The sequence below is a fragment of the Lepisosteus oculatus genome, chromosome 21 (assembly GCF_040954835.1).
Source record: "Lepisosteus oculatus isolate fLepOcu1 chromosome 21, fLepOcu1.hap2, whole genome shotgun sequence".
NCBI classification, from domain to species: Eukaryota; Metazoa; Chordata; class Actinopteri; order Semionotiformes; family Lepisosteidae; genus Lepisosteus; species Lepisosteus oculatus.
Genome location: NC_090716.1, coordinates 5,250,755 through 5,268,645, shown reverse-complemented (window position 1 = coordinate 5,268,645; position 17,891 = coordinate 5,250,755). Strand labels below are relative to the sequence as shown.

The 17,891-nt window shown below is 39.3% G+C and overlaps 1 protein-coding gene across 11 annotated transcripts in view; it reads right to left on the bottom strand.

The window, feature by feature from the left end:
- Positions 1-17,891, bottom strand: part of large2 (LARGE xylosyl- and glucuronyltransferase 2) — a 237,931-nt gene that overhangs the window by 6,278 nt on the left and 213,762 nt on the right. For 10 of the 11 annotated variants that reach the window (XM_069181876.1, XM_069181875.1, XM_015338526.2 and 7 more), the window contains 11 exons: positions 16,076-16,256; positions 10,177-10,454; positions 6,255-6,337; positions 5,436-5,559; positions 3,398-3,569; positions 3,180-3,284; positions 2,691-2,803; positions 1,824-1,949; positions 1,141-1,296; positions 845-1,008; positions 340-618 (listed from right to left, as the gene is read on the bottom strand). In XM_069181876.1, coding sequence (XP_069037977.1) covers positions 340-618; positions 845-1,008; positions 1,141-1,296; positions 1,824-1,949; positions 2,691-2,803; positions 3,180-3,284; positions 3,398-3,569; positions 5,436-5,559; positions 6,255-6,337; positions 10,177-10,454; positions 16,076-16,175 — 1,700 coding nt within the window. In that variant the 5' untranslated portion in view covers positions 16,176-16,256. The remainder of the gene's footprint in view (positions 1-339; positions 619-844; positions 1,009-1,140; positions 1,297-1,823; positions 1,950-2,690; positions 2,804-3,179; positions 3,285-3,397; positions 3,570-5,435; positions 5,560-6,254; positions 6,338-10,176; positions 10,455-16,075; positions 16,257-17,891) is intronic. The other variant, XM_015338532.2, reaches the window with a different exon arrangement.

Below are 17,891 nucleotides of genomic sequence, written 5' to 3'. Positions count from 1 at the left end.
TTAAGGGCAGCCTAGTAAATTCAAGGACACTGATATACAACACACAGATTGAGGTGTCCTGGTAACCTTGATCCCTGGGAACTGCTGAAGATTACGCTACACGAGTATACACTAAACAAAAATGTAACAGCTCACTGATATGCACCTTCATGCCTAAAAATGTATTTTTATTTTTGACGTTTGTTCTTTAGGTTGATCATTTCTTAGATGCCTGATTCTACCAGCTTTAACTTGCTTAGTTATTGATAAATTTGCACTTTTAAAGTTTGGGTTGGCTAAGTGAGAATGATACAACTGCCACGCAGACCCCAGCTTGGCAAAGAATGTAAATCACTTCACCTGAGGTAATCGTAGAGCCCGTACATTGGCAAAAAGTCAACGTCTGCCAGAAAGACGTAAGGGGTGTTGGCATGATGGAGAGCGATGTTCCTCAGGAGGTTGACGGGGTAGAACTGGCCTTCTTTGTAGACGATGTGATATCCGACATTTTTGCGGTTCTTCAGCACCTCAGAGGCCTGGGCGTAACGCAAGAACTGCTGGGCCTCCGCATCAGACATATACAGAGCAAGGCTGATGGGTCCTTCCCAGTGCTTGCAGATGGCCTCCAGCATCTGTAATCTAAGACAAGGAGGGGAAATAAAAAAAACAATGGTCGCACAAGACAGATCATGGTGAGGAAAGAGACTGAGCCCATAATACAACATAGAATCTCTTAATTCTTAATTGTATTGTCCTTTTCTCCACTGAAATGTTAAACACTGTTCGGGAATACTTTCCAGTAAAGGAAGGCTTTGGTTCTCTCAAGCTCTGAAGGCAGGTGAATACGCTGGCAGCCAGCCCCTACCTGTCCATCGAGAGCTGAGCCACAAGCGTGATATCAGTCTCATCCTGTGTGGCCATGTACTCGTACTGCAGGAAGTATAGATGAATCCGGTGAACCATGATTCGCTCCCGGCGAAAATCGTAACACTGGTCATCCTCATCCAGCTCCTCCAGAGCTGCCTGTAACTGGAGCACAGGAGAGTCCTGAAACAAGCTGGGAGTCGATGCCTATCTTCAGCACGGTACACGAGAAGTAAGGCGCAGAACCATGTATTTCACACATGTATGCAGCCTCTCGAGACTGTGGTTGGTACTCACACGAATGCTCTCTGTGCTCGGCTGACTTGGGCAGCCAAATAGTTCCCTTCGCAAGAGATTGCCGTCATACTCCAGGAAGGTCAGGTACAGGTTGCGGAAGAACTCCACGTGCTTGTTCTTCACTCGCAGCTTCTTAGGAGAATTCCAGTGGATGACCTGACAAAGAGAATTAAATCATCACAGTCGGCGGCAGGGCATTTTGCACACTTTACAGGAAAGCGAGTCCCTATGTACCTGCCAAATTGTGCTGTCCTAAGTAGACAGATTGATGTCTGGGGTGTTTTTTCCTGTGTGTTTAACTTGTGGTCAGAATTAGGATTAACAAAGTTGGTTACGCTAAGTACAGATCTGTTGATTTTCAAGACCCACATTGCACAGTCATTGCACTCACATTTCTCAGTTTTCTCACGTAGGGATGCTGTTTAATGAAGGGGTTATTTAATAATGTATGAGCTCAAACAAGATCTGGGGGAAAAAACATATAGATTTGAAAAACAAATGACCTAAAATAAGATGGAGATGTTGAACGAGTGCTTAATGAATGGACAATGTTTTTTTTCTAAGCTATGGATGTTTTTGCACAACTCTACTGTCTTAATAACAAAAATTTCCAAGACAAATTAGAGATATTCCTCTGGGACATTTGAACCAAACATCGAACACTGGGACCCTTAATTGCTCACCTTGAGGTCAGACACCTCAGTGTAACACTGCTCAGAGCGTGTGTGATCCGACAGTTGCACGTTCCAGAAACAAGGAAGCTGGTGAATAAGGACTGGGTTCTGCTTTATAACAGCATTGAAAATGTCCTGCAGATAATACAGGGAACACATGTTATGCATATATGTGACAACACTTACTTGTGATGCATAAAACAGGAGCCACAAGCTTGCTCCTGTCTTTTTCCTAATTAGGAAACATTGGAAGTTGTAAGGCATCACATAAATATTTCAGGATGCTAATTTAAGAAATCCGAAAACAGCTTCTGTCTAGAGCTTGAAACATTTACATTTTCTTCGCCTTTTTTTAAAAAAAAAAACAAAGTATAATAAAAAGCACCTTATATATGGGCTCTTTCTGTACTATACAGCAATCATTGAACTGGACAAAACCGTTTTGTGTGAAATGCACATTTGATGAAGAGGTTTTCAGAACAATTAGTCACAATGCACATGACGAATTGGCTTAAGTATATTTTAGATGTACTTTATCACTTTACAAATGAAGGTGCCTAAGGTTTGGTTTTCTTTAAACAACATTGCAGTTACTGAAAAAGGCTTCAAGATTTCAAGAGATCGGCAAACTGTAAGCTTCTTTCTGCTGAGGGCCCTCCCTCTCTGTGTCTCCTCCTCTTGGTTCTTCTTACCCTCTGTCCCAATACCAGTCCAGCCCCATCAATCCGCAATTAAGTAATCCAGACCAAACCAATTATTCATGCACGACCATGTTTTAGTCGAACATCAAGGAGAACCTTTGGAGTATGTGAATTCCAGCGTTGTAAACTTTAACTACTGCAAAAATCAATTAGCTGTGAAGGGTGTGTCATTGACCTGATCTGCCAGCGAGGTAGAGAGCATGCTCATCAGCTCCCGCTCGGCCGTCAGCCTCCACATCTGCTCCCAGCCTATCCTGCGCAGCCTCTCCAACAGCAGGAGGATGACACCTGAGGCGCAGAAGAGAAACACAGGCCTTCCTCTGAGCAATGCAAAGTTCGATTGGGAATAGCAGGCTGGCTAACAAAGATCTACCCAGTTACAGGTCCTAAATTCACTGCTACTGAAATAAAAAGAAAGACAAAAATGAAATTGCTTAGCCTGCCAGCAATGTGGGCAATGTCTCTCTATTGCTGGTGCCCTCCAATTCAAGTTCAACCCTTCTCTGACTTACCACAGGGCAAACAGGGATTAGATCCACAACTCTTCCCCATTATTACTAACTTTGACTTACTGTGCAGCAGTCTGACTGATTCGTGTCATGACATTGATTAAGCCCTTTATGTAGATCTGAATTGTCTGATGACGCGTGGATTATGTGCTGACCTGTGTTGAAGCCTCGTCCCAGTGCTGGCCAAGGTTTATGATTCTTCCAAAGGTTTCCCAGGTACCAGTCACTCTGGTTTTCTACCAGGCCAATAGCCTGTTTATCTGAAATCACAATGACGTTAGCAGTATGGCAGCCATCCTCCAATCATCTCCATCTACAAACTGATGAGCACCCCTGTAATAGAATGGGGTAAGTGCATATGAGACGTGAGTACCTGTGAATTTCCTAAAGATAGCCCACAACTCTGCGATATCGGTGGCAAAGGTGATGTCAGTATCCAAGACGATGACCTTGGTGAGGTCAGAGGGGAGCGCTTTGGTCAAAGTCAGTTTCATCAGACCGTATATTCCTGAGTAGTGCTTGTTAGGAATCCAAGCTACTTCTGACTGCAAAACAAAACAGGAGCCAAAGGGATTAATTCTAATACTTTTTTTCTTTTTCAGAACTGGCAGAACAAGTGAGAAATAAAAACCCTTTTAACCCTGAAGTCTAGTGTGACACTACCGTAAGGCATTAAAAACACAAGTCAGTATATAACCAACAGCTTTTTTATGTATTTGTAATTCTTCTCAATATATAACTCATTGTTTTTCAAGAAAAACTCAATTCACAGGCTTCTAGGTTAAATATAAACTTTAGAAGGTCTAAAATATTTATTACAAAATAAATATTATATTTATAATGAACAAATATAAAAGATTCTGTGCTACTCTGAAAGAAGGGCTGCACTATAATTATGATAAAAACAAAGTGAAGTTTTGTTTTTTAAATTGTAAAGCAAAACAATTAACATCTACAATTTGTATTCCAGCTGGATATGCTGGAGATGCTCTCCAGAAAACACAACAAATTTGTTCCACAAAAACAAACTTGAATTTTCAGACTGTCCTTCATAACAATAACACTTTTCAACAAGTGACACTTGTGACACAAAGGCTTTTCAGAGGAGCAGGGAAAAAACAGAAGTGATTTGGTCTTTCATTTTTATTCATTATTGAATTAATAATTACTGAATTGTGGTGTGTGTCTAAGGCAGCAAGTAATTGCTTCTTTGATATACTGATGCACAACAAAAACACAGCAGCTTTGATATTTCCATCAGCTATTCACTTGTGAATGTTACTTATATTTTAAGAAATAATCAGGTAGGTTTGTTGATTAGTTCAGTTATATTGTTCCTTGGTATATCAAAATCAAAATATTGAGCTCAACTCCTTAAAATGTCATAAATAGCCCAGATTCTCATTTTTTTGTGCATGTGTTGGGATAAAATTGCCCATATGAGTTGATTGAGAATTTACATAAATATTGCCAATCAGGTTAAAGTTATGCAAGATTGCTGAAAGATACTTCAACAACTAATAGATGGGTTCAGAGAAACCTTCTCATCCTGGAGTGCAAGAGTCAACACACCAAACCAGGAAGGTCACAACACAAGACATTCCATTAAGATATAACGTGGGCTATGTAGAATGATTTGCTCATTACCTGCATGAGCAGTCCAGGAGAACTGTTATTAGCTAAGAGACCAGATGGTCATCCTCTGTAGGCCAGAGAACATCTGAGGTGGTAGAGGGAATGTGATGACAGTGTTTAACTCACCAATGAATGTCATTTTGTCCTGGAGATAACGACATAAGTCAACATCAAGTATATGGAAATTTCAAGGTGAGTGTTATGCCAAATGTTATGGTGGTCAAATCAACTGGTGGGGTGAAGAAGGTAGGAAGGCACTTTATCTCTCAGCAATAAATTGATGAAGGGGTCATTGGGTCGACACCTTTTCTGTTACTGCAGGTAGGTCTGGAAGTGTTCCACAAGGCCAATGGCACAGCCTCTGAAAAAAGGTCTCACCATGGCCAGTGTCTTCTTTGGCATGAGTCCAACAATATGCCTTTTACCAGTACTGCCAAGACATCTGTTACCTGGTCAATCTTTAGCTTTGGCTTTGCCAGCTGGCTGCACAGAAAAACTTTACAAGGCTGATTGGGTCTGTTTCACTCTGTTTCACACTTGCAGGATTGTGTTAATGCTCTGAGCTGCACCCAATACTAATTTTGGCATGATGTGACAGTGTGTCATGTGTCTCTATTATTGTTCAGATTTGAAGTTTTTTATTTACTATCTATATTTAAAGTAAGTGATTATGTCCATTAGACCTCAGTATTATGTTTCTCTTGTACATCAGTATAGATCCTGGTGAATGAGCTCACCAGACATTCTAAAGAGAATCTAACAATTGAAAACTTTACCTTCAATTCATCTGCATCGTAGAAGCTGACCTGTACCGAAGGCACCATCCACGACTGAAACAAGGAGCTCAGAATCTGATGAGCCACTGCATCAGTGATGAAATGGAAATGGAGTGGGTTTTTCCTGTGGTGGAGGAAGGCAGCAAGGTCAGAATGCATAAGCTAGGCAAGGATGTAAGGGGATTTACACCTTTTCAATAATTGCTCAAATGTGATTATACTTCTTTCAGAACACACAGATAAAAACATACATCTCTTGAATTAAACGTTTTTGAAAAACTAATAATTAAACTGTAAAAATTACTTAATTTTTCTTTGATGTTGGCATTTCAATTTTATCCATAGGTTCAAGCATTTTTAACTTTCAATATAATGTGAATAGAGAGACAGACAGACAAAGATCGATACACTTTCTCTAGAGGTTTATTTGGAAAGTTGCCACAGAAGATTCATTCTGCCAGTCAGCTGTCCCCACCTCCAAGCTCTTTTGGCTTAGTCAGCAAGCTCTGATACCCTGCCATTCACTCTGAGCACAATGCCTAAGTATCCACAGAGCACTATGAATATAAATGACACGCTGACCTGATGTGAGTCAGGATTCCTGGAGTAATTTCACTCACCATGAGTGCTTCCTACTGCCTTCTACAGATTACTGGGAACAAAAAGGACATTTTAGGAAGGGTGTATGCATGTTGTCAGGGAAGGTGTTGGAGACAGAAGTAGGTGACCTAGCTCAGTGTACTCCTTGGATACTTGGACCAGTCTATATCTGGGCATTCATCTCTTTAGTCTGTCAGCTGCACAAATGGACTCTCTTACCTGTGAAACAGAATGGACTTCACCAGGGTAACCACATCACGGCTGGCGTTGTGACCAGCACACACGCAAGCAACGTGGATAAGCTGAAAAACAAAAGACGAGAGGAGAAAACATGTCATTGGATGATACCAGAAATGTGCTCCTAAGTGATTTGGTTGTGGGAAAAAGGTAAACTGAAAATTAAGATTATTTAAAAATGTGTGCTGTTTCAAATCATGTTTTTCAGACTACAGCAGACATTTTATATAGAAGTTAGGTACTGATAAGGACTGACTCTTGTCCAGTCAAGCACTGGGCACATGCAGAATATAAAAACAACTATGATTTCTTGTGACTACATGGAACATATTGAGTTGAGTTGATGTGAATAGTGGGGTACCCCAGGGATCTATACTAGGATCACTGCTCTTGCCAGTTCATATCAATAATTTAGATTCTAGTATAGTTAGTAAATCAGTCAAGCTTGTCACCTCTCTTTACCAAATTAGAAGAATTAAAAACCAAAAACACTGCAAGAGCAACAAATGAAATTTAGAAAGCTTTAGCTACAATTCAAGACTGAATGCACAACTGGCAGATGATTTATAAAGAAGGCAGATAAACAGTGTTGCATGTGGGTAGCAAAAACAAACTAACATGGGAAACACTGAGCTAGAAGAGGCTACTTCTAACACATCATTTAATTACTCCAGACATTGTAGGGAAGCAATTCAAAAGCAAAAACATGTGAGGTCATACAGTTAGAATTGTAGATTTTGCACTCAAAAGGCTTAATTTAGAATATTGTGGACAATATCAGTCACCATGTTATAGAACAAATATAGATATTTCTTCATGCAGAGAAATAATTTAAGATATAATTTGTTACAAGGCAGAGAGTCCTAGATTAATGTCAGGTTTTGGCATGATGACATGCTGTACATATGAAGAATTTAACCTAATCTTGACACAGAGAAGAGAATTGAACCAAGAGCTAAACCTTGAGCTTTGGACACCAGATGTGACCAAATTTGCAAAGTAGGAACCAATTTGAATGCATTGGTTTGTATCATTTGCATAAGATTTAAATCACAACAAAGCAATAATTACTAAACCACAACAAACCTAATATTATAATTCCAGTAATACCAACAACTCTCTCTCTCTCTAATAATCATATACTGGTATTCTTCTAAATGGCTTTTGTTCCCAAATGAAATGTAAAAGCTACTTATTAATCTTAATGTCTAGGGGAACAGATGTTCCACAAAACCTCATTTGATAAGAAAAAATTACAAAGAGAATAAACATTGAGTGTTTTAAACATTTTTAATTGAGTAGAAATACTAATTGTTATCAAAACGAAGACTTCAATTATAATGTATCACATCATTTGCATACTATCACTAGACTGTACTTATTTCTACTATGGAAAATTATACATTAATCATAATTAAACTTCTCTGACTGTTTAACAGCTATAATGAAATAAGCTCCTGTTTAATACATTGCTTTTTACTTCCACTAGATGGAACTCGAAGGAACTCAAGGAATTCAGAGATGAAACTCAAACGAGCAGTAAGAAACCAACAAGTGATTACTCAAGAAAGTATTCTCATAATAAAGAAAGCTGACACCCAAAGAAACATAATTCACATTTACTTTCGTGCTGAGTGATGAGTAATGCTCTTGGCCAAATAATAAAATCTAGTTTTTTATAATAGCTGTATAGGTATAGAAATGGAAAAGGCAAAAAAAAAAACTAACGCTAATATGTGAAGTTGAAAGCATTAAAAAAAGAAGAACGGTGACAAAACCTTCTCCAGGTTGTTTCCTGAAAGATCAGCATCGGTAATTAGTTTACTTGACAGAGTCAAGGTCTAAATACGGATACGTCATTACATACTGTAGGAAATGACCTTGCACAGCAAAAAGGCAGCATTTACTGGGTACACTAACAGACAAACATTAATATGAAACTAGGACTAAAGACTATGATGAAAACGTTCTATAAAAGTTATTATTAAGTAGCCTTTAAGAGGACCTTGCAGAAAATAGCCAGAGACATGTAACAAAAAATGAATGTGTAGCTGGACATTTATATTTGATTGAGAAATGAATTATTAAGTTTTCAGTCAGGTTTTCTAAGAGTGTAAATCTTGTCTCCCTCACTGATTTTGACGTCCAATCATATTAAAATTCCCAGAAATCAACCCCAAGGAAGCCAAGAGCCAAAGTGTGTGTTACGCAAGAAGCACTTCTCTTTGGGGAGTGGAGAGGGAGTGAGCACAGGATATCTAGCAAAACATATAAAGAGAGACTGCATCAAGGGGATAGAGAAAGTGTTCAGAGGAAATGTAGGTAAAGAGAGGCAGACGGAAAAGCAACCATCACATGTTCTCTTAATCCCTGGCATCTAAGAACCAGCCTGCTGGTCCATTCACTGCATTCCCCAATCAACAATTTCTCCATTTAATAGACATTTTTGCGTTTGAGGTGAATGCCTTATTCTAGCACTGTACAGTTACACATATAAATTAGTTAATCCATTACAACAGTATCCTGGTCCTGGTTTACCACACTGTCTGCTGGAGTTTTTTTCCAAGTGGGCCTTTAATCACCAGCAGTAATTGAGGCCTGTAGCTGATCTGTTTGCTGGTTTAGAGTTTTTTCTCAACTCAGTCCTTGGTTTAAAAAAATACCCTAGTTACATCTTTGGCATACAGACCTGTCTGTAGTTACTCCTCAGCTTGGTATTTATTCTCCTTTATTTCTGACTGAACAGCTCTTAATAGACGATCAACAGAATAAACACAGTCAGATATTATACTGTACTAGAACTGCCAAACAGTGAGGCTGTGTTTTTCTTCTGCTTACATCCAGTCTGTTATTGTTATTGTTAATGTCACACACCTGAATGAGGGCAGTCCTCAAACTCATCAATTAGCAGAGGGGTCAAACCAGTTATAAAACTCATTCAACTTTTTTTTTAAGAGCTGAAAGCAAATTTTAAAAAGACCTTGGATAGCAAATTGAAACAAATTAGGCAATGATTAAGAATTAGGCCAGACCAAAAACCACTGCACTCCAGCAACTTAATTACCACTAGGTAGAATGAATAACTGTCTGACTCATATAAAGGGCTCCATCAAAAAAGGAATTCAGTGTGTTCACGAACAATTACACATAGCATGAGATAAAGCAGCGAATAAGCTGTTTCAAATGCAAGGTTCCACTATTTAAGCCTGCAATTGTATATGCTGGTAGACACGAAAATAAGCAATAATTACATGTAATGTATGCTTATAAAAACAGATGCAAAAATGCTTCTAATATTTTTAAGGTTGTAGAGCCAACAGCCATATCACCCTGGAACTCAGAACTGGCATCCCACTTGAAGCTTAGCAGGAGTGAGCCTGGTCAGTAGCTGGATGGGAGACCTGGGAAGAACTAAGGTTGCTGCTGAAAGAGGAGGCAGTAGGGCCAGCAGAGGGTGCTCACCCTGCAGTTTGTATGTGCCCTAATGCCCCAGTATAGTGATGGGGACACTATACTGTAAAAAAGGCGCCGTCCTTCAGATGAGACATAAAACTAAGGTCCTGACTCTCTGTGGTCATTAAAAATACAAGGGTGTTTCTCGAAAAGAGTAGGGGTACCACCCTGGCATCCTGGCCAAATCTCTCATTGGCCCTTTCCAATGATGGCCTCCTAATAATCCCCATCTATGTATTGGCTTCATCACTCTGCTCTCCTCCCCACTGATAGCTGGTGTGTGATAAGTGTACTGGCACACTATGGCTGCCATCTCATCATGCAGGTGGATGCTGATCATTGGTGGTGGTGGAGGAGATCCTCATTACCTGTAAAGCGCTTTGAGTGGAGTGTCCAGAAAAGCGCTACATAAGTGTAAGGAATTATTATTACACCATGTCAGTTGACGTACCTCGCACTTTTCCACCATGGGTGGTCTGACGCAGTCAGTGTGGTTCCCCTTGTCCTCTGCGGTGTTCTCCCCGTCCTCTGCTCCTGTGTCGGCAGATGCCACCCACTGCTGGTTGCCATAGTTCCCATCCTGGCTGGGGCCCTGCGACTGGCCAAGCTGCAGGCGCAGTTGGCGGTTCTCCTCCTCCACCTCTCTGACCCGAGACTCCAGGACGTCCCGCTCCAGGTAGTGCTCTGACTGGTCACCGAAACACGGGGACACCAGCAAGGACCGTCCATCTGTGGTAGCAGAGAGTGAACGGAGCTTCAAACCCAGCTACAGAAACATCAATCTCGTTCCACGGACAAGCAATCTGCTGAACGCAAAGTGACAGGTGAAGAACAATCTTAACCATGGGCATGGTTATCTTTTTAAAGAACGACCTAATTTGCCCCGCTGGTGGCCTACAGGAAAGGGATTGGCATCTACTTACAAATGCTGGAGATGCACTCACTTTCGAGTTACAGCAGCTGTTAGAAAGTATTAGGCTTCTGAGCCCCGAGCCAATTTAAAGACATGCGGAATGTTCTCATAGCATTGCAAGCTCACAAAGCGGGTCTGGAGATGCGCAGCTCCCGTAATTGTGAAACATGCAAACGTACCTTCACGTGATCCCCCTCACTGGAGGACAGAAAGTACAAAACGTTCGAAAGAAAAACCCAAACAGATGTTAAGTAAAAGGTGAGCAAACTTCAGTCAGAACAACCTGATTTCAAGGCACAACTCTAGAGTATTCTTTCACACACTGTATATACAGTACCACAGGCACAGCTCCTGCAGTAAATGCCTGCCACATTGGGTTTATATGAAACATTTTAAAGACTAAAGCATGGGAGCTCAAATGTAACTGTTTTTTTTAACTAAAACAGTCAATTAAACAGTTAATCTAATTATGTTTCCAGTTAACCATATATAGTTTTTTATGAGGTCTTTTACAGTTGACTATTCAAAACAATTGCAACATGACAGAGAACGTTACCTATAAAACACTCGGGTACTATTCTAAGTGTGGAGCATATTAAATAATTAGGTCAGCTATATAAGAGTTTGCCTGGAACAAAAAAACAGAAGACACCTCTAGGAACTATACTTGAGAACCCTGGGCTAGGCTAAACCATCCGACAGCCCTCCTGATCTATTTTTAGTCTTTCTTTTTGATTTTGTTCTTATGAAATGTTACTGGCTCAGATTTAACAGATTTTGTATCCCCCTGTGAACCCCTATTTTTTACCCCACATCTTATAACAGAAAAGTAATCCGATGTACAACCTACAATGACAGTTACAAATAACTAGACAAAAAATTATATTTTTGAAAACGTAGTCTTATAATAAAGCACAACAAGCAGAATGAAATACAATATTTTACATCCTTTAGCTTACTAACTTCTAGTTAATACTAATGTATGCTTTATTGTCCTGTGAGAAACCATTAATCACCAAAAGGAATAAATCTTGTTGTGTGTGAAATCTTGGAAAAGGATAGAATAACAAATGCATTTCCAGCATGTCTAGTTTGTGTTTGACTGCTTATGGAAAGTGGTTCTGTTTTTAAAATATAATAGACCTGTCAGCTAGCAAAACACGAAATGCATCTCCCCACGAGACCTGACCAAGTCTGAGCATTAACTACACTCTCAGCTCCTCTATTGAGACCTCCCTTTTAATAAAATAGTGCAGGGAAACATTTTCATCATTAATTTTTCATTTGCATTTTAAGTAGTCCTAAAGGATTAGGAAGACTTGCACAAAGGACTGAAGCCCTCTCTGCATCTCTCCCCAGACAACAGTGATGAAATGCGAAGCTAAAGGGAAGAGAATCATAGAGCAGCACAATCCCAGTGTCTGTGATGAGAGCCAGGTGCAGCTACTCCAGCTACATTCAGCACTTAAAAAAGCTCAACAGCAGAACATCTGACCTCCCATGACCTGAAAGTGACTGTACCTTTACTACTGTCTGGATTACAATCAGATTTAATTGCCTCTGAGACACAGATGCTTTTAACAAGAAATTGTTAAGCTTTCCCATAGACAAACTTCTTGTGTTAGTGTCTGCCTGCATGGCTACCAAAGAACCGTCCCTGCAAGTTTACTACTTTAAGTATTGCAAGTTAACTACTTTACGACTGCAATTAATACCTGAGAGATACACATGATACACATGTAGGACAATGAGCTTGGAACAGATTCTGTCATATTTTTGTCACAATGTACAAAAGAATCTTTTTTTCTTTTTCTATAGAATTAACCTCTCACCCCTTCCAGGCTGCTGCCCCTGATTGCCTTTCGTACATTACGAAACAGCTTAACCGCTCTCTGCTCTTGCACTACTTTCCCTCTGTTTTTAAACCAACCTGCATTACACCACTTTCTCTCTCAAACCTGTGAGCCGGTTCTGTACCTCAGCTGTAGACTTTAATCTTGTAGCACTCGCTGCTCGACACTGTCCAGCCTGGCTTTCACTCAGCACATTCTACAGAAACCACTCTCCTCTCTTAGTGTCTCCCTTCTCTCGGGTGCTGTGGCCTCCCCCCTCCCCCACCTCAATCCTTTTTAATGTCTCTGTCGCCTTTGACGCTGTGGATCATTTTACTTTCGCATTACGATGTGTAATGCAGACATTTCTGGCACTGCTCACACCTGTAAATCCTACAACCTCAATGACTACACAAACCAGGTTTCCTGGCAAGGCTCAGTCTTCAACAGTGCTGTTCCCCAAGGTTCAGACTTGGGTCCTCTTCTTTTCTCTCCCTCGACCCACTATGTGGACCTCCTAATTTCTTCCCAAGACTATGTAGATGGTTTTTCTGTGACTCATGTGCAAATATTTCTTGCTTTTCTTCCCACTGACACCCGTGTCTCTTCCCATACCTGTCTGACTGACTCACAGCCATTTTAATCCTAATCCTCCCCAAGTATGACCCCACTTCTTCCCTTCCTCTGCTTCCCCTCTGTAGGGCTCTGTAGGCCTCTTTTCATCTTGACTCCACCACTTACTTTCCTCCTCCCTCTGACAAGAACCCTCAGTGTCACTCTTCACCCCTCCCACTCTCATTCCGAATCTATTTTTCTTTTGCACCCTCCAGCCACGAGGACTGATTGCAGAATCTGCTGCTTCCCGTATAACATTATTAGAATCTTTTAAGTGAAGTGTGACACTTTATCCAATCCCTTTCTGTTATATGATGTTTTTTTGTGATCGTAGAGAGATAGCCTGTGCAATGGAGAGCCCTCAATATTTAATTTTTAAATCATCGAGTTAAACCACTTTCACATAATCTGGGGAAAGATGATACCCTTTCACTGCTCCTGACCCGACTGCATCTCTACTGGTAGTCTACAACAGATTTCTGAAATAGGAGAGCACTTTTACTGTGTCCTGTATTTGACTGATCGCAAAATTGTATTAATCGTTTTTTTTCCAAATTTTTTAAATTATCATTAGCAGATGTCCCTTCCCAAAATTCAAAATGTTCCCTTCCCAACCTACTGAGCCATGTGGCTAAAATTTCTTATTGCCATTTTTTTTAGCTTTATTAGTATCTATCCATTACAACACATTTTTTTTAACAATCTAAAATGTTATAAAAAATGGCTGAACACATCTTTTTAAGTTGTTCATTACCACTCTTAGTTCTGGGTAATACAGTACTTTCATATTCAGTATATACTGTACTTCTTGTCCTAAATAATTTTGAAACAAATTAATCAACATATTTATTACAAATCTGTCTTTATATGATTCCTCCTTTACCCAGCTCATATTTCTTCATGTAATGCTTTATGCATTAATGATTTTTTATCATTACAAGGCAATATGCCTCTAGAAATCTCCAAATAACCTTTCAGTTCATTAATTCTAACCTCTGTTCATTTAAGAACCCTATGTGTCAGGGAGGGTGGCGAGTTAAATTTCAAATAAGCAAACTAGGACTGTTTTTTGAATTACCTCCGCAATAACTCGTGGTTGATCAGTCAAGGAAAAAACTTTGATTTCGCTATTAAGCAAGAACAGCTGTAGCCGAACAACACTATTATTTATGTGGCCCATTTTTTGCAGTTGCTTAAGAGTTATTCAGAAATGCTCGGCAGGTTCTCAGAATGTTGTGTTGTCATTTGGGATTAGTTGGCTTTTAGGCAAAAATCTTCCAGCTCTATAGGGCTGGACAAGGGAGGTCTGGTGTTCCATTACGTGAAGGTCAAGTAAAATTTCCTGCTGTAATTTCTTCACTCCTACTGCTTTATTGGGAACTCTACTGTTATAAAACCTAGCTGGATACTTTTAAAGGCAAGCCTATTATTTCTGTTCTATTTGACAATGAAACAAATTAAAGGGCAGTCCTCCACAAACGAGTTATGACATAGAAAAGATTGTACAGATTGTCAGAAAGAGATGCTTTTTTCAAGAAAGTTACAACATGATCTGTAGAAAATACTGTTTACAAATGATAACCTTGAAACAAGGTTACATGCTAATATCGAATGTCAACTGTCTATCTCATGATACAATGACCACAATGAGGAATTCGGAAAATGGCACCAAGAAAAAAAAAATCTGAAAATTAATTCAAGTTAAAAAATGTTGACAAATTAATTGTGTTGTATAATTATTCATTCAGAAAGAGCTCTTCAAGAAAACCTATTTTTTAGACACAATTGTGAAATCTAAATAATAACACTATCTTCTGTTTTTACAGGATGGTCACACATCAGCCTTCAAGGGATAAGAACAGCAATATGTACACTCTAGTAGATGTACTTTTTAATAATGAACAAACATAGGAATGGCGTCACCATATGAAAATGGCTTTACAGAGCACATGGAACAATTGAAGCAGGACACATTTTTAACTGTATTATGATTTATTCATCTTTGTCAATGTTTCTGAGCATAAAAATGTCCTGATGGAGGCATTCTTGCACTAAATGTTGACGGATTCTATAAATCATAATGGAGTCGAGAGGGCACATCCTGATTTTTTAATTATTTCTAATAAACTTCCACTGCACAGAACCTCATTAACCTTGGGTATGCATTCTCTTTTTCTCCTTACTGAGTGCACGGAATCCATCGTAATCTCAAGGGGAACTGCAGCGTTATTTTTATATTTCGGGGTCGGCATTGATGAGTGCATTTCAAACCACAATAAAAATAAAATGTACACAGTAACTTTGAAGTTACTTTAAAATTGAAGTAAAACCTTCAATTAACACAACAAAATAGACAAAATTCCAGGTATGTGCAGTACGGTATTATTATTATTATTATTATTATTAATAATAATAATAATAATAATAATTGCTTACACTTATATAGCGCTTTTCTGTAGCGATTCAGAACAAGGTAACAACTTTCGGTGACATGAAGCAGCCAAATTACATTGTAAACATTTATGCTTGTGAATGCTGTGCATCTCTTTTAATCCAATAGAAATATTGCTCTTGACTTCAATGCAGTTTTGGCGATAAAAGGAACTTAACTTGGAATTTATAGTGGAACTTATCAGCATGCTAACCATGTTGGAAACTTTCTGCGGTGAAATGTCTGCAGCACAACCTACAACCACATTACATCAGTTATTACATTGACTAGTGAGTAGGAAGGGCTGCATCACATCACAACAGGTGTGAACTCTTACTCTCGCCCGTGGGGAGACCAGTGGTTTGCGACAAAATAACAACTATGCAGTACTTTCACAAAGTTCACAATTTTTTTCTTTGTAAAATCTTACTATAGCATCAATGAACGTATTTTCTTACAGAGATTTAATAACTGGTCTAAGAAACTGAGACTGCAGTTCCCCTTTAAAACTAGCAATAATTCCCAGGAGTTTTAAGAAGAGACTGTGAATTAAACTCACTTTCCAAATTGCCCACCAAGAGGTACAGCCATGTCAGCAGGAGCACAAATGCCACAGATGCAACCAAAAGCTTCAGCTTCCCACGGCAAGGGCAGGGCATTGTGGGAAGACACGGGTTCAAAGGTCGGAAAAGTTCAGGTGGGGTTCAGTCCCACGCCGGCTAGCTGCAGCATCCTATCATCTGTGAAAAAAGAAAGCAGAACTGGCTTAGAGTCTTACACTGGACCTTTCTTTAATTTCCTGCAACCCAAAAAATTGACAAGACACACCATTATGCTGGAGAAGGCTTACCTTTGTCTGAGGCTAATGCATTTGGCTAATGGAGGCTTACTCCATTTTACTTTTTACTTGCAGCAAGGTTTTTTATATCAGGAAGCAGATATATTTATTTATAGTTTTTTTATAGATTAATTAATCCCACCTGGGTTTAATTAGATAAATTCTACAGGATGCAGGGCTAAATGAAAATAATAATACTTGCTGTAAATATTAAAATGGGGTCACTGGTTTCTGCTGCATATAAATCGGAGTAGAATAAAAGGAATTCATCATGACAGACAGCCTTAAAAACCGTAGAAGAACTAAATGCTATAGAGCCATTACCAATTACTATAGTCAGAACTGCCTAATTAATATCTTCCACAAGTGCTCCTAAATCCTTAAAATTGAATACAGAACAAAATAGCATAAATTGCAATTGTTGTATTGGATATCATTTTCTTTTTACAATAAATCCACCCAACTGTAGAAGACAACGCATCTATTATCCAGTACAGTACCACTGTCTAGAAGAAAGGATGACACAGAAATTCATTTTATCCATTAAAAAGTGCAGCACTTGCCCTGGAAACATGGGAAAGTTCATCCATATGGTTCTGTGACTTGAGCCCATTTGATATATAAATATATCCCCATTTGTTCATGTCCCTGCAACTATACAACACTTGCTAGCAAGGAATTGAAATTATGTTTTTGTTTCCACTGCTGTACCTTGGGCAACCACAGCGCCTTCAACACAGGCTATGTATACAGTCACCATTCATCAAATAACTTGTAGATACAATATGATTCTGCTATTTTCCAGTATTTGCTAATGAAGAGTTTCACATACCAAGTCTAACAGATTCTGTTTAATTTCACACAAATGTAAATATCAGTAAAATGGAATAGTTTCACATTTGAATAACTTTTGTGGTTCAGTAGAAGCTGGTAATTAAATTCATCCATTTAAAATGCTGTCACAGTTCTGGAACACGATTTGTTTCTTCATGTTAATGTAGATGGAAAATAAGACTTCACTAAACAAAAGTAGATAAGAAATCCACTCATGATCATCTTATAAACAAAATGACAATTTACAGCTGCTTGATTAAAAGTCTGGAAAATGTTCTTACGACAGAACACATTATTTTTGTCGCAGCCAGCTTCTTATGGAGCCTAGTGATGCAAAAACATTGTGGCAACTATTCTCAGAAGCAGAGAACACGCTAGTCTGAAATGAATCAAGAAATTCATTGTTTCCCCGAGGTCTGCTTGTTTGCTTGTTGGTTTGAAAATGCCATTCAAGATAACGGGGACAGTTTAAAGAAGCTGATGGCACGCTGGCCAGCTCTGAGAATGAAGTGTGAATTAAAAGGTAACACTCTGTATTTAATGCTCTGGCACTAAACCCTATTTTATGCCACAGCGCCTGGAGAAGGGGAGGCACGGCCCGCGATGAAAGCACCAGACCTCTGAGTGAATACAAAGAAGCCGCGGCGGTCCCCTCCAACGCCGTCCCAATAACTTTCTGTCTCGTCTCATTTCTCTTGCTTTC